The sequence below is a fragment of the Pestalotiopsis fici genome (assembly GCF_000516985.1).
Source record: "Pestalotiopsis fici W106-1 unplaced genomic scaffold PFICI_Scf_8, whole genome shotgun sequence".
Lineage (NCBI taxonomy): Eukaryota > Fungi > Ascomycota > Sordariomycetes > Amphisphaeriales > Sporocadaceae > Pestalotiopsis > Pestalotiopsis fici.
Window position 1 is genome coordinate 77,564 of NW_006917098.1, and position 26,193 is coordinate 103,756.

Below are 26,193 nucleotides of genomic sequence, written 5' to 3' on the forward strand. Positions count from 1 at the left end.
ACCCAAATGTCAGAAAAATGACAGATTGCAAGACATCTCAAGCAGTAACGCCTCAAAGAGCTTGCCCTCTCTGTTGTACAGATGCGCCAGGAAATACGCCATTTGCATCAAACAAAACGCGTGTAAAGTAAGTGCTTAGTATCACCAAATCAGAAATCCGATTACTCAATGTGAAATTTAATCTTGATTGAGTAATTCCATGTCGCAACACATTGCCTTCGATAAAAGACACCGTATTCAAGCATATACGGCCAGTTACGACAGGACATGAATCAGGAGCAGCCAGATCCTGAGCATTATCAAGACAGTTGGTGCACGTATCTCTTCTCAAATTTAGTGAGTCCAACTATTACGTATGAAATCTACGTAGACAATGTGTTTCCGAGTTTTATTGCATCCCTCGCAAGAGAGTCCGTCTTGTGGCGTAGAACCTGCCCCTGCCGTACAGTCCAAGAACAGTTTCATGCCGGCGCAATGCTTTAGTGCACATTCTCCACCCTGAAATTTGACAGGCGGACGACTCTCTCCGTATATAAGGACTAGAAATTCGTCAAGATCGCCAAAGGGGGCCTTGCACCATTGCTGCCGAACGGCAGATGCCCAGCCACGATTCCATGCGGTTATGGTTAGGCCCAGACGCCGAAGGCCGCGGCCCGCTGGGTCCATGGCCATCACGTCAGAAAAGAGACGCATCAAGTGTCCATAAGCCACATCAGCACCGAGGAGGACCAGTGTGTCGATGGCCGGGTTAATGAACAAACGTCGGGTGGAGTTCCGGTGGCCACCTAGCGGCAAGGCGACGGTATAGAAGGACAGGGCCTCCCGCCGTGACTCGGTCGAGACGGAGAGGGCGACCGGGTTACCGCAGCTCGAATACCACTGCGCCTCAGCTGCCAGGAAGTGGTTCCACGGCTCACCCCCGTAGTGAAGCTCTAGTACCCGCGAATTAAATGTCTGGCGCCAGACCTGGACCCTAAGCTCCGCTGGGAGTCTCGGAAAGGACGTAAAGTCCACCACCACGGGTGCATTTTTGCTCCTGCAGTCGTTTCTTGATGCCATGTTTCAAATGGGATTGGGTGCGGTCTCATACACGTGCGCAGCGATGCTGCAACCAATACCCTGGCCAGTAGAGTTACGGGCTACCGCGGTCGATATTTGAGTATGACGTTATTGGGGTGAGGTTGATGTCTACAACCTGGCTTATCTAGACACAGGAAAACAAAACAAGAGCAGTAATAAATCCACATCCGATGGGACACTCTGTACAGATACGTTGGATAGATTCGATAGAATCACGTCAGGACTCTCCTAGGTTGGGACTCCAATCCATCAAGGTTGCAAAGAGCAAGGTCGGGACTTCAGTCCCGACCCCACTTTATCTTAAAGAGTTGTTGATCTAAGTTAGGTACCTAGGTAGGTAGGCAATCAATCAGGAGGGGTCCCGTGCTATCACGTAATATTCGCAGAGTTATTTTACATTCTCAAGAAAAAAAGAATGCTTTCAATCCATATAAAACTGACTTCATAATTGGTGAATTATTTGCATCGTGTTCTTTCGAAGATCATGACATGAATCTTGAAATTCTCGGACCAAGAAATAATCTCCCCATGATACTGTCCCATTTTTGTCTATTCCTGTTGAGCAGTTTTTACCTGCAATCACCACCATCACTCATCCATAAGCATGTTGCCAATATCATTTATACACTGGTGAGGCACTCATGTACGATGTCACACCATCGCCATGTTTGGCCAAATCACCTCAGGTACTTTTCTTGTGCCTCAACATCGAAGAGCCCGCGGTGACTAAATTTCTTATTGGAAATCAGAGTCACAATCACGAATGGGGTAATTCGAGATTCTGCAAGCTGTGGAGGGCTTCCCGCGTGCCTCTGAACGTCCTGCGTTGAAATGTGACTAACAGTCACCACAGTCCAGCTACCACAACAGTAAGAGATCCAGAGGCTATAGCCTGGACTGCCAGCATTGGCGCTCTTGTCCCAATCGCGTGGGAATTCTAGGCGATAAAATCGGCTCGTTGTTGCTACCATCTGCCGGGGCAGATTGGGATGGTGGCAACGAAATAATCGGTCCGGTAAAGTTCATTGCATTCCATGGACATTTTCTTTCCAGACTCAGCATTCCGTAATTCTTATATGCGAACACGTTTTTTTGAGCCTTGTCGTTGGTCATAAATCATGTTGGATACTGCGGCGGTCTTGGCTCTACGAACTGACGACCAGGCTGAGAAACTGTCAGAAATGTTTTCCACAAATGGCGCGGTGAAATCATACTGTCTGCGAAAGATCTTGGTTTAGCCACTCTTGAGAGAACCAAGAGACTGATTCGAGACCAGTATTGCCAAAAGACTCAAAATTGAAGTCAAAACCGTCCATTGCCCCTTCAAAGGCATTATTGTTATCCAATCCCTCGGGTGGATCCACTGGTGGTAGATTCGGTTTGGGCATGTTCATATCATTGATGTAGGTGGGAACTTCCCCAAAGTTCACCGGCCTGGTGGATGGGGTTGGATGCGATACAGGCGTGTGGTGGTCGGAGCCGCCGCTGATGTTGCTGTGATTCAGAGGCGAGAGAATAGGCACCGATGGCGACTGCGCTGCTGGAATCTCGCTGTAGTCCACGACATTCATCTGATGTACTGGGTTATGCCGTGAGAGTATCTGTCTCGGCGGTATTCGAGCAGCTTCGGGGCTGCCCGGGTGACTCGGTGTTGTGCTAGCTGAAAGCCCGTGCGAGACCAATTTCTCGAGATCGGTATGCTGAATTGAAGTTAGCCTGATGGGTTGAGGTTATAGTTGAAACGAACTCACAATAGCGAGACCTGCCGGTATATGCATCATATGCCTTGTTATCTGTAAGCACTTTTGCGCATGGTCATGCACTTGGTCGGCGGTCAGTTGAAACTCATTTGAATTCATATGATGAGCAAAGTAAATCATGCGTGCGCACTGATAAGCGCACGCCGACAGGTCAAGATCGGTAACTGGGAGACCTCCATCTAGTGATAGGGTGAGTCTGAAAATGTCCACCATGGCGATTGCGTGCTCGTAGCATTGCCGCTCACACAGAGCCACGAATTGTGGTGGCAATCTGTCAAGCGAAGAGCGAGGAAGCGCCTCTTTCAGACCAGTCATGACAATACGGTATAAATCGCAATAGCACTGGCGGAACCAGATGTGTATCATGATGAAGACACACAGTCTAGGAGAATAAGCTCGGAGTCGCAGGTTGCTCTCGGAGAAACGAAACGAGGCTGGGAGATGTTCATTAAATAATTTGAGTTCCTGCGCGAGCACCTCGACAAGCTTTGGCAGCTCTGCCAACTCTGTTTCGGGCATAGCGATCACATTCTTGGTGCAGTACAGGATCCGACTCCTGATCCACAGAAGTCGAACGTGAAGTGCCAAGGACCCAACATCATCAGGGAATGGAGTTGTAGGAATCGGCTTCAGGTGTCCAGTAACCTGAGGTAGATCGAATTCGAAGTTACGCTCATTGCATGGCAATTGTATGTGAAGAGCCTCGGACGGCAGTAGCGTGAAATCCGGGTAGCCTCCGTTGATGCCCGAATCAATCGTCAAAAATGCCCACATCAACCGTCTTCGAGATTCCCTGGCTAGAAAGCAGAGGTTGGGATTTTCATAGTTTAATCGGAGCGCATAGGCAAAGCGCCCAGCCATGGCTGCCAACATGAATGCTGCAGTAAAGCGACGGTTGAGCATTCGGTGCTTCATGATGAAAACCAAGGCTTGGATCTTGATCGTGGACGGGTTTTCGAGATCAGCCAAAATCATTCTCTGGCACTCGTCGATACATTTGGTTCCATATTCCCTCATCCCTGGCCCTAGGTCTGTGAGTAAGGATGTGATGCCCACCAGTGCCAGGAGCAGTGGCTTGTCCATCATTCCTGCATGATACCGCTGCATGAGCGACGCCCGATGCAGGAAGGAGAAAACTGGCACGTGATGTATATGACGAAAGAAATTGTTGAATGTCCTTGTGATGATTGTTTCATCGGGAAAAGCAATATTTCTGTATCGCGATTAGCAAGTTGCGCTGACAGAAAAATCATTGTTGCGGTCTGCTAACGGTTCATGATTTGGAGGCCACGAGCTGTATCCTCCAGCAAATCCAGCATTGTCGTTAGTTCCGAGTCGTCCATTTCTCGCGCAAGCATCTTCATTTGTCATTCTCCTCTTTTCGGGCGGCTCTGAAGACACGGACTCATGATCGGAATTGCCCGCCTGTCCTGCCACAGCACCTGACCTTTTTGTCGGGCGATAGACACACTCGATGCCCTGGGACTGACATCTCGCACAAGTTGGCGTCTCGCCGCTGCAGCGCGCTTTTCTTGAGTGGCAGTTGATGCAGGCAAGTCTCACTCGCCGTCGCGGCAGAGATACCTGTGTATTATCGCCGTCACCTTGAGGAGATGTGTCGGCGAACGAGCATGTGAACCCCAGACGCTCGCAGTTGGCGCACGATGTTCCGTCCCCAATGAGGCACTTGACTTTTCTCAAGCGACATGGTTGACAGGTCTTTAGTAGCCAATAGTGAGCACGTCATTCATTAGGTAGCGGAGTTGCGCATTGTGTGTAGTCATGGGTATTATGAAGTAATAATCGAAATTTAGACATACCCGTGTGTTTGAGGAGCGCTTTGCAGGCCGGTTGGCTGGATCGGCCACGGCGGCCTCAGCGGCGATCTCAGCCGCCGTGTCCTTCTCGGCTACCTCGAGACTCATGTCTTCCATCTCCATGACTGTTTGGCAGGCAAAGACACGGCCTGTCTCAAAGGCAAAGCGGGACGAAAGGTTTACGGCGACACATCCCACTAGTGCAACAAACTAGGAAAACCGAAACCCGGAACAGTCATCAAAAACAATAATGAATGCGACTGGGATGAAAACCGGCGACTAGATGTGTGCAGTAGTAGATTCGGTCAGGACTCAGGACTGCGCGGGGCGACAATAGAACGGAGACGCTCCAACACAACCTAATACACCACATACATCGATTGATACACCACACTCTCGCACACAAAAGAAAAACAAGTCGGTTTGTTATCCACGTGGAAATGCTTCCCACCAAGAAAAAAAGAGTCCGAGAGCAAAGATCTGAGCGAGGATGAGCCCAGCGGTTGAGCAAGGCTAAAGCTCTGGCTGGGGGGCCGCCGAGAACGAGTCAGCCACTGTGATTCGACGCTTTTCAGTGGTTGGAGGTGCGACTCTCTCTTTTTTTATCCACTAAAAACGGACAAGCTACAACCCTGGACTGGTCCGATCAAGAACCTACTGGATTGGGACCCATCGCATCATCTGCGGACAAATTTGCATCACTCATCTTGAACGGGCATGACATTGGGGGGATTTCATTAGCGCACCGTTGCCGGAGTCCCGTCTGCTCTGTGTGAAATGCCAAGTACAAATTACCTCTACAGGACTACACCACAAACATTGACTGTAGCGCCTTCTGACTTTTGGCAAGCCGCAATTGGGCGCAAACTTGGCGGTGCCTGTCGGTCTCGTCGCGGCTATCTAACGGTTGTTTCCCATCTCGATCAGCGATTCCGGACCTATACAACCCCATTTCCCATTTCTGGGCTATTGCATAACTCTGGCATTTGAACAGAGTGATCAAGCCCACCAAACTCATCCATACCTTCAGATTCAAGTCAATATACGTATCTTCCAATGTAATGGGTTGAAAGCGTCTTCCAAGTTGCCAGGCACGTGTGCAAAACACTTAGCGAGCATGTCGACTCCGAGGCATGTACAAGAGGTAGCACTTCCGGCTGACGTGTGAATGAGCTCAGGGATCCGACAGATCCTCCGGGCCTGCATTCATGTTGCACGGTTGTCCATTTAGTGGCTTCAGACTTGTTGCTTTCAAATTTGCAGGAGATCTTGGACTAGCTAACAGAATCGCAACAATAAGTAGTAATGCTGGTTCCAGCCCATGGGGAAATCAACAATGCCAGTCTTTTGCATGGGGAAACCTTGAGATTACCCAAACTGTGTCTGGTACTTTACTTCGCGGGGTTGGCTCATTGACCGCGGGACAAGACGGACTACAAAACCTTGGAAGACCGTTAGCCTCTGGCCATGAGAGTTGGCGCGGGCCTTGTAACACACACCGACATTACACAGACCTGTCAAACGCGTGCAATTGAAATGCTGCCATTGCAAGCTCAAATGTCGTGATGGCCAAGACACGAAATGAGCTGCGCATTTTTAGATTACAGCCTGCTTGGAGCCTCACATTCTCCCTGTCACAAGCCATATGGTTCGTTCGGTACTTGCTTTCATATATCACATCCGAGCGGACTCCTCAATAACCAAAGATGCAACTTTTGATACATTAATGATTCATCCAACCACCGTCACATACTACCAGGTTCAATGTCAGTGAGGGGTTTTCCACTCTCGCCTCTGCTTTGGCATCCCATCTCGCCATGCTCACTTTGAAATGCTACTACGTGTTTGTATGATGTCGCGGTGCACAGGCTGTCGGCATCTGATGTGACGCTTCTACCGTGACCTGCCGACAGAGTTGCATACATCCCGGAAGACTTACATAACTTGACGCTTACCCCTTGGGACAATTATGCGCCCAACTTCCCGGGGTTGTTATACATGATCTGCAGTATATTGCGTGATGTGGAACCTCCCGACGCAGGAGCAGTGGGGTGGTTTGGGCGGCTTCCTGCACGATGCCGGTTGTCGGTCACCCCGTCGGGACCCGGCGGCAGTCGGTGCGGTAGTCGGATGCATCCTACTCACTCCTTGCAGACATTGTTCCATCGTGAATACCCACACTTCGGTCGACCGATCCGGTGTCGAATCACGGACGGAAGAAGATCCTTTCTTAAACTCCGAACTGGTCACCGACAAGATCAGATAAGCCATGATTTGTTTGAAGACCTCGTACAACCTCTTTGGGAAGTGTACGCGCCTGAAAACTTACGCACATTACTAGAACGGTTCATCCATCAATTGCACAAAGGATTGATTTTGATTCATCCGGCGACTGCCTTTTACCAGCAAACCCAATAAGAAGTATTCATAAAAAAATGATATACCTCTTCGACCAGGGGGGTTTGAGACTGTATCGACCATGCTAGCAGAATCAGGAAACACGCCAGCTGCCTTGCCCGGTACGCTCGGAATACCTCCGTCTTATCGATCTATTGGATCCCAAAATCGAAACACCATAAATCTTTGCTAATTATAACCCAGCAAGCCTAGTAGGTAGGTAACTATCAGCTTGATGCGTTGAATACACATCTTCACCAAGAAGATCATTGTGCCAACGACGTTGCATATGTTGTGTCATGTCGGATACTATTTCTAGCCGCCTAGGCGCCTGGCGGATGTCATAGTGATTACTTTCCCCCAAGCATCATCTTGAGGTTTCTTTACTTCTCCTTTCATACTACTGCTTCTTGTACTTCTTACTTGTGTCTGTTCTTTGCCTGTATTCCCCTGGTTTGCGGCGGCAATAGTTAATCCCGCATTATTGCCTAGAGGAGGTTGGCCACGTGTCTATCCAGTCCGCCTAGCCCAGGAGCCTCTTGGGCCTCCTTAGGAGGAACCGCACCACTCCGAAAGTTCATTCTGCAATATGCTTCCGGCTCTCCGCCCTGACTTTCAACTGTCGAGGTCTCTCGATCCCTTTGTTTATTCACTTCTCCGACATTACTCGGCGCCTACCGTGGCATCTCCCTACGGCCCCTCGGGCCCGGTTGGGTTGGGCGGCCAATCCCCGCCTCGGCGACTCCTTTGCCCAAGGCTGGTTGACTGGCTGACCCACTTCTGACCAATCCATCGTGACTCGAGCAGAGCAGAGTTTTCACACAAACATGGGATGCGATAACGCGCTCCTCTTCAACAGCAAGCGTTGAGATCTTCACAGCCCGGTTAGCTCAATCGGTAGAGCGTGAGACTCTTAATCTCAAGGCTGCGGGTTCGACCCCCGCATTGGGCTCAATTCCCGATGCATCTCAGATACTGAGATATCTCGACACTTTCTTTTTTTTTTTTTTTGATATTATATTTATTCTGTTGGGATACTCGTCCTTTTTGATATGCTGTGGACAACATTCGATCACTCAATATGTCTGCATTGTGTTGCGTTGGGAACCCAGTGACCGCTTCTGCTATTCGTTGACACGTATCAACTGGATCTTGTCTTACAAGGTCGGCTGATCCTGGATTTGTGCATCAAATTAATACCATGTCAGATCCATCAAATATCTCGATCTTGTGGCGTTCAAGACAGAGTATTCGTTATAGGCATAGGCATATCTAACGACTGGCTGGGACAAATATAGCGCCAGGTTTTGATTCAAAATCAGGTTGCGCGAGTGGCTGGGCCGGCGAGATACGATACTACGTAACCTGATCAACAAAGGAGTCTCCAATGCACCACGAACGACTTGTGCAATCAGGATGGAAAGGTAGGTATCTTCTTCAGCGGCGCCCGCCTTCTTATGAGAGCCATTTGCACATGGCATAGACAATTATGATGCTGTAAAGAGAGAGAGAGAGAAAGAGAGAGAAAGAGAGAGTGGGGGCTCGATAATTCAATGTGATTTCATGATATAATTTTGAAGTAGGGAACCATGAGTCCGATGCTGATAAGACTGACGATAATATTCATGACATGCCATCTGACCCGGTGAGTATGCATGTACCAGTTGTTACTGCCCCTCTCTGCTGCCATAATAAACACTTCCTGAGAATCCCCGAAGGCTGGTCCATTGAATGGCTACCAATCTTTATAGTAACTACAAATTGAGCGACCGATAATACAACTTGCAAGATCACTTTGCTCATTAGGACACGCTAGCGAAATCGCCATGGTCTTCTCCTCCATGTTAAGGATGCATAATAAGATGAGTGAAGATATTGGTTTCCCATTCTTTGCGGGTATAGTGTTCATCTTACCTAAGAGATACTGGACTCTTTGCGGGCGGACGATTTCGTCGATATAAAGGTGGGATGCTTCTCTTGTAAGGGCAGTAGAATAATACATATTCATATATGGAATGATGAATGGGGCATCATGATGATGAAGTGATTGTGGGCACTTTGAGTCGCCCGCGGCTCACAGGTTCGAGAGGACCACGGGTCTTTGGGTTCGGAGACAACAAGACCCTGGCGTTTGTCAATGTTTTTCAGTCAGCTCAGCCATTCAAAGCTCCAACGCTAATCGATAGAAGTTGATAGCATAGGATATATACTTGCACTTCTCTGTTTTTCTTTTTTATTCGCACAAAGAGAGACAGAAATGGTCGCGGTGGAAAAGACTATGATTGTGTTGGGAGACTGAATTCACACAGCTGCTAGCGAGCCAAGCTGAATTAATAGGCTCCATAAGCGAAAGAATAACGTCTCCTTGACATCCATAAACTGAACTTTTATTGTCGTTTGAATGTGCGATTAGCACTGTTGTGGATCTAGATGGGCTGTTTCCATATGATCATTGCGTTGGCTAAACTGCTTAGCCCATCACCAAAACCAAGAAAACTGCCCACGACACCTCGATGGTCTGCAAATCTTAGCGCGTATATTATAATGCGTCACGTTCTCATAGTACTTCTATCGGTAATAAGGCTCGTACTCTAAGGAGAGCGAGAAAGCCAGAAGCTCTAAACCTATGGCGTGTTGTAGTCATATCGAAACGTATATCGAAACGAATATTCACATCTTCTGCAGGCGCACAAGATGGACGTATACAGCGCCCTCTCCTGTCTGTAGAAGACGTTGTTTTTATCCAAATCGATAAGGGTGCACAATTATGGCGGCACCATTTTGCCAATTCTTATATTACTCGGCGAAAGTTGATGGACTGCGACTCCTGATCCTTAGTATTGCGATCATCCTCCGACCTTAATCGGTGCGAATTAGTTTATACCGCTTGGTTAATTCTAGGCGAAATGTCGTGCGTCTTAACGTACGACTTTTCGTCGAGATATTAATGCTTTTGACTCACGTCGAGGCATCGAAGATGCCTATTATTCCTCGGATTTTATTGAGCAACATCGTTATGAGTTCCTTGGCTTGACGATGGTCATCTAACACACACAATATAAGTCGTCCATGTGTATTAATGCGCTTTTGTGCAATAGCTTAGATGCTGCGAGTAATCGACGGAGGTATTCCATATCTAAACACAAAGTTTACTTCGCGGAACATGTTGCCTTAGAAAGGCTTGGGGAACGGAATTCGTTCCTATTATTAGTGACTCCGGGCCTGCAGGTTGCCGACTATTAACATGGCGATTATGGGCTGACCCGTTTGCTGGGGGGCTCAGTTTCGCTGCATTTGAAACAAAGTTCAACTGGATCGATGGCTTGAATGGTCGTAGCGGGGTAGTAATTGCTATGAGAAACTGTCGTCCGCACTTCGAATCCAAGAAGCCAAGAAAAAAGAACTCCCGTCGTGAGGTCTGCAATCGTCGCATACCTTATGTCGCACGCAGACGAATTATTATCGATAAGATCACGGTAAACAGCGAGAATACAAAGGGGAGGGGGGGGGGGGGGGGGGGGGGGCGCTAGTATAAATACCGGTTGGCGCTCTGGGATTTGGGAAACATTTCAAGTCGCCATTCAAGTTCTCCCTTCCGAAAGAATTTGGTAAATACCCGGCGTACGACACTCAATTTAATCCGCGATCTTTGCAACTCAATCATGAGATCCATGATTCCGGAGTATGTTTGTGTAGGCGGCAGCATCCGAGAATCTTGTTGTGCATCTTGATTCTGAAATACCAGGGAATTATTCTGGTTAGATCCCGCCCCGACTTTCAATCACGCCGAAATGGTTGCGATCTGCTGCGCGGCCGTGGGCGCCACGCGCATTACCTAGGTCAACCTATATGTCCCGGTCTGATTGTGAGGCAGCTGGATCGTGTTGCCAGCAAGGTAATGCAAAATTGTCGACTGGCTTTGTGGTCAGATCCGTCTATGGGGTGAAAACCGCCTAAAACAGACAATCGAATGCAAGTAGGACCAAACTGAGGAATTTCAGCTCAGACCAGAATATGGACGGGCTTTGGAATATATAGAGTCATTGATATAGAGTATATATCGGCTAAAGACTAGATCATTGGCCATGGTATGGTAAGTGGCTCTTCCGGCTTGGTTTACTACATGCGAAATATAAGGAAATTTGGACTTTCCAGAATGGAGCCTGGCTGTTAATGCTGAGATTGACGATGGGGAACCATGCTCACATGATGCACTGCATGTTCCCAGCCAAGAAAGCAATAGTAACACGACGGGACTTGGAGTTGACTCGCCAGTTCCCATGGTACTGCGTCAGTACCCCAGAGTTATATTAGGTCAAGAGGGGAAACAACTGGGGAAGTGGACCCTGGAGGCTGAAAAGTGCCAATCAGCAAGCTGAACGGCCGCCGAAGGTTACCTAACTTGTTAGTCTCTTGCCTTCTACCGCTCATTTGGCAATTTTGCCCGACCACGATCGCCTTTGCTGCGTCTGCCGTGAGTGATAGAATGCATTAGCTTTTCAACATCCGTACACAGCATGACAGCAACCTTCCTACCATGGCCGAAGAGGTAATAGCCCAGGCCTTTGCAGTCGGTCACAATGCAAGACTTCTCGAGCACATGGGCAATAAGGTGAGAAATCCCCCATATATAACGCGGGATCCGACAGTCGTTGGTAGAGGGGTCTTGTGTTTGTTGTCACCGAATCATCCAGTCATTTCCTGCGTCTTGCATTGTCTAAGAGCGAGAAACCGACCCATTTACAAAGAAATCTCGAAACCCAAAGACGAATCAGCTCTTGACACATACTCACAATGGCACCTATCCGCAAGCTGAAAGTAGGAATTGCCGGTCTCGGCCGCATGGGCGCCCGACACGCCCTCAACTTCCAGAACCGTACGCCTCGAGCTGACCTCGTCGCCGCCTTCACACCGGATCCCAAGGAAGCGACGTGGGCAGCCACAGAGCTGCCTGGTGTCAAGGTCTACACCGACTATGACGAGATGCTCAAGCATGAAGGGCTCGAGGCCGTTGTTGTAGCCTCTGTCACCACAGCTCACGCAGAGCAGGCCATCAAGGCAATTAATGCAAACAAGCATGTTCTATGCGAGAAGCCCCTTAGCACAAGCGTCGAGATTGTGAGTATCCCCGCTTGTACGACCGTCTATTACAGACACTGATTCTATTTTCCGCTCCCCAGTCACAATCGGTGGTAGATGCTGCTATGGAAAAGCCACACCTCAAGGTCATGTGTGGATTTTCAAGACGCTTTGATCAGTCGTACAGAAATGCATTTGAACGCATGGATGCTGGTACAATTGGCAGACCCTCAGTGTTTCGGTCACAGACCTGTGACAAGTTGGATCCATCCGGCTTTTTCGTAGCATACGCCGAGTTCAGTGGCGGCATCTTTGTCGATTGCAACATCCATGACATCGACTTGGCCCTATGGTACTTTGGCCAGGATTCAGTCGTAAAGAGCGTCGTGGCTATGGGAATCACGGCAGTGCAGCCAGACTTGCGCAAGCACAAGGACGTGGACAACGGAGTGGGTGTGGTCGAGTTCTGGGGAGGCAAGATCGCCTATTTCTATAGTAGCCGCATGATGGCTGCCGGTCAGCACGATATGACTGAGATTATCGGCACTGACGGCAAGTTGACTGTCAACGCCAACCCCATCGGCAGCCTGGTTGAAATGCACGAGCCCCGCGGTATTCGCCGTGAGATTCCCGCCGACTACTACGGCCGCTTTGAGCACGCTTTCGTGACAGAGGCCAATGAATTCACCGCGGCCTGCCTGGAGAACACCCGCCTGCCCTTCAAGCTCACCGGCGCCGTTCAGGCAGTCAAGATTGGCTGTGCTTTGCAGGAGAGTTTGAACACAGGGAAGAAGATCAACTTTGATGAGACGGGTCGACGCATTGAGGGCGCCAAGCTATAGATATAGATAAAGCGATATGTGAAATTAATAATATTATCATAAACACAAATATTTATTTTCCACAAAAGCTGGGCGCGCAGAAATATTAGTCTCATGGTCACTAGACATACGAATTATGATTGCAGATTGCGATGTCATGATCTTGATAATATTGGTCCGAAAGAGATTTTGGTTAACTACAGGATCAATGTGTCGTGCAATGCATTTTATGGCAATCGCAAATTTCAACTTGGATGTTTGTTACAAATCAAGATGTGGAGGAAAGATGCCCTTCGACCAAGCTACCCACTAAGACGCTGTACGGTTATGGACAAATCATAGAAACTAATCCTCCCCAAATTTATTTTACATCAAATGTGCATTATTCATTCCTAACATTAATAGTCATCCTAAAAACTGATATATTCTATCGGGGTATCTTCACATTCCAACCAGATGCTCAAACCCAATAGCACCTTTAAGCAATCATGTAGACCCATTTGTTTAGATTACCACATGCGCTCCCAGCATCGTCTGGCAAAGTTCATCTGGGCAAGTCTTTCCTTCTCAATCTCCTCGATACCACCCTCTTCCCAGTGTCGGCATTCGGCGTCAACCTCTGCCTTGCCGCTGATCAAATCAGCCTCACTGGGCTTGACCAGGCTGGTTCGCTTGACCACCTTCCAGACAAAGTACATGATGATGCCAAAGGCAAATCCGAAGTAGGCGGTGATGAAGCTACGGGTATCGAAGGGGACGAAAGTGCTGTAGCCGACGAAGATGAGGGCTAGAATACCGAGCAACAAGGCCAGGTACGCGGCCCAGGGGTTCCATGGTGCGCGGTAAGGGAGTGTCGCCGGGTCCATACCCTGAACGACGCGAGCACGATAGAATCCAAGGAAAGCTACCAGCATCATGGTATATGTCATAATCAAGGCCGTGGTGGTCAGGTCGACAAACCAGTAAAAGACCTCGACAGCGGCGTTCGACGAAACCAAAAAGGTGATACAGGAGATTACTGAGACAGCGACAACTGACCAGATCGGAACACCAGACTTTGTACATTTCATGAAGATCTTGGGAGCTTGGCCATCTGAGTTCAAAGAGTTAGAATACTTTTGCAATAACAATAAAAGGTTTCTGACTTACCCTTTGCGAGACCGTAAAGAGTACGCGATGAAGAGTAGAGGTATGCATTGCCGCAAGAGAGTCCCGAAATAAGGATCAGGGCGTTGACCAGGTCAGGGAGAACACCAATGCCAAGGTTCTTGATGCCAACAACCCAGGGAGATGCAGCAGCTCCAGGTTCGCTGTTTTCGATGGCACCCAGGAGTGTAGGGTCACGCGATGAGCAGATGATGCCCACGCAGAGGACTCCAACAACATAGAAGCCGACGAGACGGTAGAAGATAAGCTTGGCGACACGGGGGATGGTTCGGCGGGGATTCTGGATCTCGCCAGCAGCAAGGGCAATCACTGTCAAATCTCGTCAGCGTCGAGTCATAGTTGGGCAGGTGTAATCAAAGGGCACATACTGTCGGGACCGGCAATGGTGAACGCGGCATAGATGACGACCTTGAACCAGCCTAGGAACCGTCCAGTATCTCCGGTAGTATAGTACTCATGCATGGCGTTTCCACTGCCCCAATTGCGGAATCCATATGCATCATGCTTGGGGTTTCCACCACACATGGTTACCAGTGTAACCATGCAGAGACCAAACAGAAGCAACACCTTGGTGGAAGCCATGACAAACTCGGACTCTCCGTAGTACTTGACAGCCACGACGTTCATCAGAAAGCATACACCCAGGGCCAAGGCGATCCAAGCGGCCGGGTTTATGTCAGCGTTCCAATATTGCATGACCGTGGCAACAGCTGAATACTCGGTGCACACCAGCATCACGCCGGCAAAAAAGTAGGTCCATCCCATGGCGAAACCCAGAGCAGGGTCGACAAATCGAGAGGCCAGTTCAAAGATGGATCCGCGGATGGGTAGGTATGCGCACATCTCGGCCACGCTCAAGTTGAGGGGCCAAATATAGAGGAGTCCCCAGAAAGCATACCCCAGAATAAGCGAAAGTGGACCGGCCTTGCTGAGAACGCCACCAATACCGACCTATTGTGGGATCCATTGTCAGTCCGGTCGCTTCTCACGATTTTTTATGTGTCATCACCCCGGGGCAGTAGAAGCAACGATTCAATTCCGTTTGTCATCGCTCCGGGGTAAAGATGCGGAGAAGATGATAGAGCCTTACCCAAAGTCCAGTTCCAATTGAACCGCCGATGGCCATGAGTTGAACATGGCGAGGGCTCAAGCCGCGCACCGTCTCTCCGTATTGAGCACGATTACCAGTAATGACCTCTCCGGATGTGTTGTCACTGCCGCTCATGACGGCCGAGAGGCCGCCGGTCTTCTCAGCGTCCATGGTTGCAGAAATCACTGTAAAGAACTCCTGCAGGCTGTTGGGTTGATTGTTGGTCTAGTTGCCGGGTTGCATATCATACGAGAAACATTGATGCTACAGGACATTCCCGGGGGTTGATTATATAGAAACTTTGGCCATGCGATCAATTGCCTCTCGTCTCCGATTCCCAAGACCCCGGACCGCTCGTTATCAATTCGTGCAGGTCAGACTCTGCATCTTGGCGAGAGATAAGCACATATTCGCCAAGACGCCCGCCCGAAATCTCCAACCAGGCGACGGCAGAGGTTGCTATCAATCTTGGCAGACGTTGGTCAAGCTGCCAGAATTTCAGCGTTGATGCGCGTCCAATGCCGTTTCGTCCTGGGGGCCTCTGCCAAGCTGGTAGCGTTGCTGATAACGGGGTGGCGCTTGGTCGCTCCCCAGGGCCTGGAATGACTAACGAGTCAGACCATGATTAGCTGATCCCAATTGAGATATCCCCCAATCCAGGCACGTATCCATCATCTCCCTCTCCCCCCTTACGGCGACTCGTCAGCAGGCTCTTCAGCTTGCGATACACAATCAACATGGATGAGAGCCACAAGGCTTGATCCCAAGCCCACGCTGCCGGCAGCCGCACTCGAACAAGAGGTCTTGGCTTTCGCATGGACATGCCCGTTCCTGGCAAAATCGATGAATTTTGCGCATGTACTTTCCCAATCTTCCCTAGGCTCGTGAGCCTGCCGTCGACAGCCAAGAAAGTCTAGAAGTTTTTGTGAGTAGCACGTTGTGATAAAAGATTCAGCCCAGTCGCGCGCGCCGGGCGCGCCCATTGCCCCGGATCCCACCAGGGACCATACTGTGCATCGACGCATCACCCGTGAAGTGATGCGGGCCCCAATGGATCCTTGATACGGAATACCTGTTGGACACTTCCTGATATCCCCCGGCTTAGAGGTTCATTCTGTCGTATGATGTTAACGATATGCTACACGTCGATTTGACCCAGGACATGCCCCAGAAATTTTTGCTCAGACGAGCTGCCATGTCAAGAATCACTACTGTTCCTGTTAGCCGACATGCATATATTCATACATTCGAGAGGGTATGAGAACTCTCCTGAAATCTACCGGTACGAGAGTCTCATCTCACGATGCTTTCAGCATACCTACGCATATCTACTGTAGATAACACTAGGCGTAGGCTGTCGACTACATGGTTGCTAAATGCTACACTAATGAGATACCTATTCAAGAATGCACGCTTCGATATACCGAATCTGTCGGTGGTGTCACGCGTTTCCAAATGGCCAACCATGTATCAATCAGCTGAGGCCTTAGCTTGAGGTTCTAGAGTTGCGCGTCTCCCCGACCGATTGATCACTGATACGCGAAACTTGATATGGCATGCGAAGCACCATTGATAGCGCGGAAGCTCGAGAAATGCCAAGACGCGGAGGGATCCCGTCGTACGACCTGTCTAACAAGCCCTTTACCTTTCCTTGCTATACCAAGGGAGGCTTGGAACTGAACTATCTGTGATTTCAGCCTGATTTGAAGCTTATTGCCCTTCCAGCGTGTCATATGGAATGCCAAGCGCTTCGCACTGCGCAGTCTCAACGAAGGACACTTGTGCTCCATTCCATTGCAAGAGTCTCATGGTCGGCTTCTGAAAGTCTACAGCTTCCCACAAACCCGCCAGCTCAATTTGTGTAAGAGTGTTATAATGGCCAGAGGCATTGAGATAACCCTTGTCTGGATTTGGATCACCCGCCCGAGCAAATGAAGCCCAATAGTCCACCGTCAGTTGCATAAACGGCACATCTAAGCCGTCCCGGTCAGGTTGACCAGATCTCACAATATTCCCAAAGACGACGAGTTGCTCGCCCGCATGGCACTTGTAGTATTCCCCATCAGGATCACCGTGAGGTCTTCCTAGTGTTTGGGGCGCATCACACCACGGTCTTGTGTATCCAGATGGGCTGTATGTACGGTTGAACTGGAAGACATGTACTGACTTGAAAGCTTCATGTTTGGCAGCCGAGTACGCCTTGGCCAAGTCAAAACACACAAATTCGCCGTCCGAGGCCACTCGTAGAGTTGCGTTGAAGACTTGTTCAGGCGACGACGCATTGCTCAGCGAGAATGGGCCTTCAGGGACGCTGAGCGAATAATTGTCGGGGAGGCCTTGATCAATCCCCACGTGGTCCCTAAAGTAGGTAGCAAATGTAGTGCCATTCTTAGGATATGCGTCTTCGTCAATGTACACGCCGCACTCGTCTCGATTGGTTCCTGTCATCACTGATATGCTGGATGCTATCCCGGGCTTACTGACGATGAGTTCTTGTTGATCAATGTATGTTCCATCCACCACGGGTCCACTACTACTATTAGTATCGGGAATATCTGCACGGAGCCTTGAAATATACGTACTTCAAGTTAGTCTCGAGATTCACTAGATCAAAACCATCAATACTTTTTAGACATGAAAGTTGGTCTTTGGCGTTGAGACAACCTGTTTGGTTCAAGACCCCCGTCGTTCCGTCTCGATATGCATCCTCAATACTGGCATAGCGAGGCCATGTAAAGCCACCGTGAGGGTAACTAGTAGGATCGGACTGCATGATGGCTCTGTGAAATAAGCCTTTAGCTGCGGGAGAACTCAGCAAGATGTGCGTTCCCTGAGCTCCGGCAGATTCTCCAAAGACCGTGACTCTATCAGCATCCCCACCGAAGTATTTAATGTAGTTTTGAACCCAAGTCAGTGCTGTTACCATGTCCGAAACGGCGTAATTTCCGTTGTGGATGCCATCCAAAAAGGCGAGGAATCCTACGTTGCCAACTCTATAATTGACGGACACCACGACTACATCACCTCGCGAGGCCAGGTTCGTACCGTCAGTGTTAGGATTCTTGCCAGATCCACTCGTGAAGCCACCACCGTACAGGTAAACCATGACTGGTTTCAAAGGTGGCAGGTATGATGCGTTGCTCGAGTTTCCGGTTAGTGGTAGACTCGACGTCCATATGTTGAGGAACAGGCAATCTTCACTACTTCCAGATGTGACTTCTCCAATTGGCTGCACACAGTCTGCCCCAGCCGTAATCGCAGATACACTCCCGGGTTCTAAGAAAACAGACGAGTATGTAAATCGGTCGGGCTTTTTCGCGAAACGCACCCCGCGGAACTTCCAGGCGTGATAGTCGCGATAGCCCGTAAAGGTAGAACCGGCAACATTGTGAGTGATCTGCCATTTGACTGCAGTGTCCGAATGCGACGAGTTGGAGACGGGGGCACTTTGCGTACACAGCACGGGCAGCTGACTTTCACAATCGAGTGAGTGGGCATGGCCGTTTGTGTCAATGCCCTGGCAGTTTCCATCATTCTGATTTCGAGCCACCCAGAACAATTGGTCTTTTGCTATGTTACCGACGTAGACCTGTCGTAAGATGGAGTTATCGAGACCCGCATTGAAATGGGCGGAATCAGGACTCCAAATGGTTTCGCTCAGTTGAGCACAGCTGGTATTGGCGACAGCATACGATCCTGGCTGACTGATGAGTATAGCTCCCGCCCCATTGTTTTGAGCGCCTAGCAATAAGGTTAGCGAGTGTTGTTGCGATTTTGACATTCTACAACCAACCGTCAAGGGCATTTGGGGCGAGGATTGATATATCTCCAGTGGAGGAGCTGTTCAAGGAAATTGCCTGGATTTGACCCAGCTGCCAAAGGAAAGAGCCAAACCAGCCCAAAATCATTTTAGTTGAACTATTGTTCACTTCGAGACGAGATTCTGATTCCATAGCTACTATCAAGTGCCGGGGGCGGGGTTTATAACAATATGCGGGGGTTGATTTCCGACGTGAATGAATGTGCCGGAAGAATCTTTTGACATAAATTACCCGGAGGCGCGGGACGCAACCTCTCTGCACCCTTTATAGTAAACACGGGATATCGACAGGCTCGTGCACTTGATACGAGCAAAGCCCAAAGCCGGGTATTCTCCAAGTGATTATCATATGATTAATGCAAGGGTTATATGCCGGTTCCGAGGCGGCCCAATCACAAAACGCAATGATCCAGAGCTTGCGCCTTCGCGTGGTAATATGGTATTGCAGGCGGCAAGCACCTTGCTGTGACGGTGATGCATTTGTGCACGCCGATGGGCAAATTCTCCAGCGGTCGGGGGGATATTATCGGATGTTGACTATGCCACTGACACTGACAATGACGATTGAGCAGCTTCCATGTAGCCTTGGAATTCTGTAGATGCTGTATCTTGAATTGTGGGCTCAGGAAAAGCGTTACAAAGGATGCTTCATCTCAGTGTATCTACACGATGCTCATTCCGTGTGCTCTAGTCTATCCTTTCGCCCAAAAAGAATGCCCCGAACGTTTCCAACTGCAACGACATCTTGCACGGAATGTGCACAGATTCTTGAGTAATTGATCCGACATAACTCATCTACCATATAGGCCAAATCAAGAGCTAGTGTGTTTTTCCCAGCTACAAGGTTTTCATCATTAGAACAGTGTTGCACAGTAAGCGACAGGGGCAACTTACAGATCCAGGAACAACTTCCAAAGAATCGAAAACAGTATCCCTTGCAAGCCATTGGCAAGGATACGGGTGGGTAGGCCGCGCCCGAAAAGGCCGGAGATACCGTCTTGCTGAATGACCAATTTGGCAGCTTCGGCTGAGTCCAATGTCAGCAAGGCAAGTGACGTCAGGTCAGTGCTTGACTTACAATACGAGACCTCTGTGTCGTTGACCTGTCGGTACGTCTTGACAACCCTTAGTGAGTTTGAAATGGTATCGGAAACTACCGAGGCACAGAAGCCGATGAATGCCAAACGCAGCAGGTATAATGCCAATTGATCCTTTGGCGGTTGCGTGATGAAGTCGGTGAGGAAATTGTACTGCACATCACCGGTATAAGTTTCCAGTCATCTATCAAGACAACCGAGGCGAAAGACTTACCGTCGCGAACCAAGGATAATGCCCTACAAATGTGGCTGCAGCCGTGGCGAAGGCACCCCACCACAAACTTCCAATGCCATCCGTCTTGACACGTTGACGCAAGAGAGCCGTACCCCGAGAACCTTGTGCTTGCAATGTTGTCTTCAAGGTATCGATAGGAGTCAGAATCATGCGAAATGCAGCGGCACTGGTTGCTTTCATGAGACAATATCAAGCAATATGGACAGGTTCTGGCTTACCACAGAGATGCGAAAATGGTCTGGACCAGCGTAGGCATACGAGCCAGATAAGAGTTGGACTGCAGTAGAGCAAGGATGCCCGCGTTGGCGGCGGTATCGCCGAAACGTGATACAGGCCCTGTTCACAACACACAAATTAGCCACAAACCGTGCTTTCAACTTGAAAGATTGACAATACCTTGAACAAGTGCTGGTAGAAGACCGGCATAGTATCGTCGGAACCCTCCCTCATGGTATAGCGTTTTGGTTGCCACGGGGAACGAATGTCCATGACGATATTGGTAGTTCATAATGGTACGCAAAGGCTGAAGAAGCAAGTCAATAATCAGGCACTTTTATGCAAATAAAGATATTATTTGACACATACCATGAGCAGCAGTACTTGGAGCACCATGGCGGCAGCACCGCTCAATCCTCCGCCAAGAGCCCGCTTGAGTGCCTTTGAGAGGTCGAACTGCACAATCCAGAGTCAGCAATAGATACGAGGGGTTATTTGCAAATGGTGACATTTACGTTGGTATCATCAGCATCTATCCACCCCTTGATGAACAGTGCAAGCACCAGAGCCGCCGCGACGAACCAGAAAATTCGCCACGCCCACCAGCCTTTGGTACGGGGCCGTCGCGGCGGCGGCTCGAGCAGCGAAGACTCGTCGTGCTCATTATCCCGAGCTCTGCTGTTTCGCGACGCGGGGCCCGACTGGTGATCGTCCTCTTCCTCCTCAATGGCTACGGGTGGGATTTCCCGCAAGAGTGGCGTCCGCTCGTCTCCCTTCAGGGAATTTCGTTCCACGTCCTCGTCGCGCGCCATGCTGTTGGCTCGCCAGATAAAGGCCAAATATCACAAGATCTGGATATTCAAGAGGAATGTCTACCTGGCTCTATAGCGCGATAGTTGGACGTATGTATGCGTGTACTTTGTAGGGATTTTTGCTATTTTGATTCCTCGATTTAGTTTCCGTCGGATCTCCACCGATAATTATGGCGCCATTTGACCCGCAATCGCGAGCTCCCGAAGCCGCTTATAAATCCTCCCCGCTCCCAGCCGCTTTTGGTAGTATGTAGTAGCAATTTCAACCTGAGCTTCGACAGAACAATAATAATTTCGATTAATAACAATAATTCTTTCTTCGTCAATATTGGCTCTCGGACAAATAATCGAGATGGTTATTCTAGAGTAGTCTCAACTGGACCGAGGGGTCAAATTCTCATCGATGGATTTTGTACCTGTTCTATCTGGCTGCTCTGTCTACCGGGGATGGGCAATTAGGCCCATCGTGTAGATACCTTCGTCTAGACGTTGAAAAAACGTCGCAAGATAATGGGACTACAAAAAAGAGACTAACCCAGTCTTTCATGGGAGGCATATCCCGCCCACATGCGCCAGAATGCTCTCATGGTCATCTTCTAGTCAGCTAGGAAGACAGGAGCGTCACCCTGGCCAACAACGCATTTTTGGCCCACGAGGTCTTGAGGCACCGACCACAATCCCGATGCGCATCGCTGGAAGGACTTGCCGTCAATGCAGTTCCAACGACCCTCTTGCTGACATCCACCTTCCATAGGCAAGTTTGAGGCCGCTCCTGTAGGCACGGCAGCCTGTGAAGTGGCGGCACTAGAAGGAGGAGAAGAGCGCGTGGAGGTGCGAAACTGCTGCGTTGACGGGTCTGTGATTGCACGGCTGGTCGAGCCCATCGCTGACTGAGATGAGCCGCCACTCCTCTGCGCCGTGGCCCCGACAGAGATGGCATCGACGGGTGTATCAGCGCCTCCGGTGGGATGAGAGTAGGGCGATGTGTGAACCATAGCAGGATTCAGCTGTCCAGTGGCGGCAGAGCACCACTAAAATGTGTGTTAGCCATCAAATTCCAGCATATCCTTGATGGTAATTCAGCTCCTCCAGATATTTTTGCCTCAAGCTTCTGGGTTATAGTGCACTGAGAGAAAAGTTTCTCATGAACAAGCTTGGAACAGATTCTTCTTCTTCTTCTTTTGCGGTGGGGAGGATCGCTTACATTGTACTGTGATGCGGCGTCGGGGACTTGACAGCCGTTCCCGCTCGCATACTGGAACACATTTCGATCACAGCCATCGCCATCGCTGCCGTCGCGGGCAATATTGGTGCCAGGGTCGGGATACAGCAGATTATGCCCCGGCTCATTCTGGCAATCGGTTTTGCCTGCCAGGTTGACAATATACATCTCTGGCAGCTTTGGTTGTCCGCCGTCTCTGCTTGAAACCTCTCGTTTCCCTGACTTGGCTTCCAGCGTGATTGGGGCGCAGTTCATGTAAAACTCGGGCAGGGCCGAATACTTGGGCACCCATGACCATGCTAAAGAGTAGTTTCCAGGTGGGAAAGAGCTCGGAATGGCATACGCGTAGTTGTCCGGGTAGCTCAGGGGATCCAAGGTATCAGAGTAAGGGGTGCCGTCAAGAGAGGGACAACCTCCCTCAAAAGACTGAATGACAAAGAACTTTGAGCTTGCTGTGGGCTGTGTGTCGCTCGTAATCGACACTTGACACGAACCACCTGCCTGCCGAGTTAGTAAATTCGAGGAAACAAGCCTGGGACTGGCTGAATGGGTCCTGACCTCCATGGATAGCACATCCCTGGTCAGGGCTACACTGGAAGGACATGGTTTGTGGCTCGTCGGCAGCAATAAGTGTCGGGTTTGACCAGTCATAGAATTGAGTAGCATCCATTCCCTCTGGCTTGCCACAAGGGAAACGTGCAATGGTCAACGGATCAGGCTTGACACTTGTTGCGCCCAGCTCAATGCTACCAAAACGGCGAGGTTTCAGTAGTCTCATGTGAGCTGCAACAAGTGGTAAGAGCAAGGCGCCAGCCCGGACGACGCGAAGGAGACGCATGGTAAATTCTTCCCGTAGTTTGTGCGATTTACTTAGTATCAGGTTTTGTACGAATAGGATGGTTGTTTGCAATGAAGATAATTTGTTGCTGAAATGATTGTGGACAAGGGCAAGGATGAATTGGAGACGACGAATGTTGCAATAAACTTGTAAAGTGGCCAGGACGAAATGGAATGAAAAGAATGCCGAGTGTCTACTTAAAATGACTGAATGTGGCGGGATGAAGCTGCTGCTGGGTGTCCGTTGGATAAAGAGCCTTTGTGAATCTTGCGAGTGAACAAAGCGAGGGACCAACTTGAAGGATTATTCACTTGTGCATTGAGCCAGAACATCTTGGATCAAATTGATGAGCTAATTATTTGGCCCCTTATTGTCTACAGAGATTGTGAATTTCCTTCTTGGAACGTCCACAATTCCAACACTTCACAAACTCTTCCACCAATCACCAACATGTAAACATATCTCGATAGAGTAAACAAGAATTGAATTTAAATTTGAATTGATCAAGTCGCTTTTATCCACAACGTGTCTGGTGATGTATTTCCCATGAAATCTACTTCTTCACGACAGCAAGCTGGCCTCTAACCGGCACATTCTCATCTCTGCCGACTTCTGGGAAGCCCTCAACCTTGACGCCTTCTCTAAATAACAGAACGTGACTGGATCCACCAAAGTGGAACATGCCAGTCTGTTCGCCCTTCTTGATATGCTGTCCCTCCTTGACAGTGATTTCGCAAGTACTAACCTCGTCCATGCCCACGCCGATGAAAGCCATGAGGCCGATGTCTGGATTATCTGCCTCAATGAAGATGACTGCGCGCGTGGCTAGAGCAGTGAGGTAGCCCTGGGCAACGCTGATGCCGCGCTTGTCGATCTCAACCTGGTTGTTCTCGCCAATACCTTCAAAGAGCGGCTCAGAGAAGTAGGTGCCTTCGACCAGGAAAGCCTTCTTGACGGTGCCGCTAACGGGCGAGTGCCAACGGTGGTATGACAACGCCGATAAAAAGGCCTGGTAGATTGTGGCATGCTGAAATTCGCGTGCAAGGGGGTCGTGGCCCAGCATGTCAAGAACCGAGTAGGGCTGGCCCTTGATCCAGAAATGATCTCGCAGCTTGGCCCCGTGGCAAACGTTGTAGACTTTCGACTCGCAACAGTTGGCGATGACGCTATCATCATCGGGGCTAGCAACTGGGCGAGCACTGTCATGTACCTTGCGGGTAAAGAAGTCTACCATAGAGTCAGAAACTGTGTATCTTGGTTGAGCCAATACATTTTACTCACCGTCCCACGACTTGTAGCCATAGTACTTCTTACTTGGTTCACAAACAAACATATCTTCAAATTTGTGATCAGTCTTTAGCGGCTTATTGGCAACTTCCATGACGTCCTTTGTGGCATGTTCGCCAAACCAACCCTCGGAGTGGTTCTCCAAGACGTGAGCAGAATCCTCAGTCTATTTCGTACGTTAGTATCGTCTAGTATGTTGGATTTCTCGAAACACTTACCAGCAAGTACTGGCCCCACTCATTCAGCACCTTTTTCACGGCAGCGTTGACTGTTGGGTCCAGGAATGCTGCGTGACCACTATTGACATCTCAGCCTTTGCGTCACCGGATGACAAAACCGTACAGTAAAAGACTGGCCACTCACCTGGGCGTGGCCATGACATAGTCAAAGATGCCGCACATGGGCACACCGACCATACCGACACCGAAGGCGGCATCGGTCCACTCGGGTGCCTTGCTAAGAATGTGATTCAGCATGTCAAGCATGTGCTTGTAGTCCCGAATTTGCTTCTTGCCGACGGGATCCGTCAGGTAAGGCGCTTTCTGTGGCACCTCGTCCCACATGGCGGTGAAGTACATGTAGATGCGAGGGTTGGTCTCAATCTATCGGAAAGACGGAGTCAGTGTATTGAGACCGGGGGCCAGATCAGAAGCGGAGCCGCATACTCACCAGATCTTTGAACTCTTGCAGCGCCGGGCTGAGTGGCTTCTTCTGACCGGACTTGTGTTTCTTGTCAACATGGTCAATCTGTCTAGCGAGCCATTCATGTTGTGTGCGATGGTCTGTGGGAAGCCAGGCACCGTGCCTAGGAGAGCGGAGAGTTAGTATGTACCTAGACGTGTGCCCGAGTGCAAGTGTGCTGCTGTGGTGGAGGGGTCACGGTTATGTCGCGACACATGACGTACTTGTGGCGCTTGTGCTCTTTGGGGATATCGTGGTGATCTCCGTGCTGGTGGACCATTTTGAAGATTGACGTGTGTGATGTCTAGTATTTTCAAAGGGCTTCTGTGTCTTGCAAGTTGAAAGAAGTAAATATCAAGAACGCTGCCAAGCTGAGTGAGACGAGTCTTGGCAATGGCTTTATACTTGTGATTTACCATTGCTGGGCAATGCCAAGAAACACTTCCCAGAGAACCGGCGCCTTATACCTTCACTGATCTGAGCGATCAGTGCGGGGGCTACGGGGCCTACGGGCGCTAATGCAGGGAAAGCTTATAGTGGCCCGTCATGATGTAATTGCAGAGCCAATTCAACGCAAGTTTGGTCCTGTTTCGTATGGGCTCTTACTAAATGACCTATGGCTGAGATCCAATGAGAGCATCCAGCTAGGCAAGCAAGACAAGCAAAGCAAGATTTGCAATCACTCTAACCAAGGATCTTTATTCCGAGTTGTGGCTCAATGATGTAGCGGGCATTCAAGGTTGGATCGGCATGCCAAGTCATCTGCAGACCGTG

General features: G+C 49.6%; 8 protein-coding genes across 8 annotated transcripts; 1 reads left to right on the top strand and 7 right to left on the bottom strand.

The window, feature by feature from the left end:
* Positions 1-333: 333 nt before the first annotated feature.
* Positions 334-1,059, bottom strand: PFICI_10723 (uncharacterized protein; the record flags this gene model as incomplete). Its single annotated transcript, XM_007839304.1, has 1 exon — positions 334-1,059. The coding sequence occupies one exon, from the start codon at positions 1,057-1,059 to the stop codon at positions 334-336; it is 726 nt and encodes a 241-aa protein (XP_007837495.1).
* Positions 1,060-2,288: 1,229 nt separating this feature from the next.
* On the bottom strand, positions 2,289-4,780 carry PFICI_10724 (uncharacterized protein; the record flags this gene model as incomplete). Its single annotated transcript, XM_007839305.1, has 4 exons — positions 2,289-2,780; positions 2,832-4,053; positions 4,111-4,559; positions 4,661-4,780. 4 exons carry the CDS (start codon positions 4,778-4,780, stop codon positions 2,289-2,291), a joined length of 2,283 nt encoding a protein of 760 aa, XP_007837496.1.
* Positions 4,781-11,848: 7,068 nt separating this feature from the next.
* On the top strand, positions 11,849-12,975 carry PFICI_10725 (uncharacterized protein; the record flags this gene model as incomplete). Its single annotated transcript, XM_007839306.1, has 2 exons — positions 11,849-12,172; positions 12,235-12,975. 2 exons carry the CDS (start codon positions 11,849-11,851, stop codon positions 12,973-12,975), a joined length of 1,065 nt encoding a protein of 354 aa, XP_007837497.1.
* Positions 12,976-13,463: 488 nt separating this feature from the next.
* Positions 13,464-15,382, bottom strand: PFICI_10726 (uncharacterized protein; the record flags this gene model as incomplete). Its single annotated transcript, XM_007839307.1, has 4 exons — positions 13,464-14,047; positions 14,104-14,430; positions 14,490-15,072; positions 15,212-15,382. The coding sequence occupies 4 exons, from the start codon at positions 15,380-15,382 to the stop codon at positions 13,464-13,466; spliced, it is 1,665 nt and encodes a 554-aa protein (XP_007837498.1).
* A 1,539-nt stretch (positions 15,383-16,921) lies between these two features.
* On the bottom strand, positions 16,922-19,119 carry PFICI_10727 (uncharacterized protein; the record flags this gene model as incomplete). The annotated part of the gene is made up of 3 exons (XM_007839308.1): positions 16,922-17,741; positions 17,794-18,952; positions 19,005-19,119. 3 exons carry the CDS (start codon positions 19,117-19,119, stop codon positions 16,922-16,924), a joined length of 2,094 nt encoding a protein of 697 aa, XP_007837499.1.
* A 724-nt stretch (positions 19,120-19,843) lies between these two features.
* Positions 19,844-21,391, bottom strand: PFICI_10728 (uncharacterized protein; the record flags this gene model as incomplete). The annotated part of the gene is made up of 8 exons (XM_007839309.1): positions 19,844-19,868; positions 19,926-20,058; positions 20,110-20,281; positions 20,343-20,529; positions 20,582-20,699; positions 20,760-20,886; positions 20,949-21,035; positions 21,095-21,391. 8 exons carry the CDS (start codon positions 21,389-21,391, stop codon positions 19,844-19,846), a joined length of 1,146 nt encoding a protein of 381 aa, XP_007837500.1.
* Positions 21,392-21,987: 596 nt separating this feature from the next.
* PFICI_10729 (uncharacterized protein) lies at positions 21,988-23,451 on the bottom strand (the record flags this gene model as incomplete). The annotated part of the gene is made up of 3 exons (XM_007839310.1): positions 21,988-22,422; positions 22,596-23,110; positions 23,172-23,451. 3 exons carry the CDS (start codon positions 23,449-23,451, stop codon positions 21,988-21,990), a joined length of 1,230 nt encoding a protein of 409 aa, XP_007837501.1.
* Positions 23,452-24,004: 553 nt separating this feature from the next.
* PFICI_10730 (uncharacterized protein) lies at positions 24,005-25,699 on the bottom strand (the record flags this gene model as incomplete). Its single annotated transcript, XM_007839311.1, has 6 exons — positions 24,005-24,678; positions 24,733-24,904; positions 24,957-25,035; positions 25,102-25,340; positions 25,408-25,543; positions 25,644-25,699. The coding sequence occupies 6 exons, from the start codon at positions 25,697-25,699 to the stop codon at positions 24,005-24,007; spliced, it is 1,356 nt and encodes a 451-aa protein (XP_007837502.1).
* Positions 25,700-26,193: the final 494 nt, after the last annotated feature.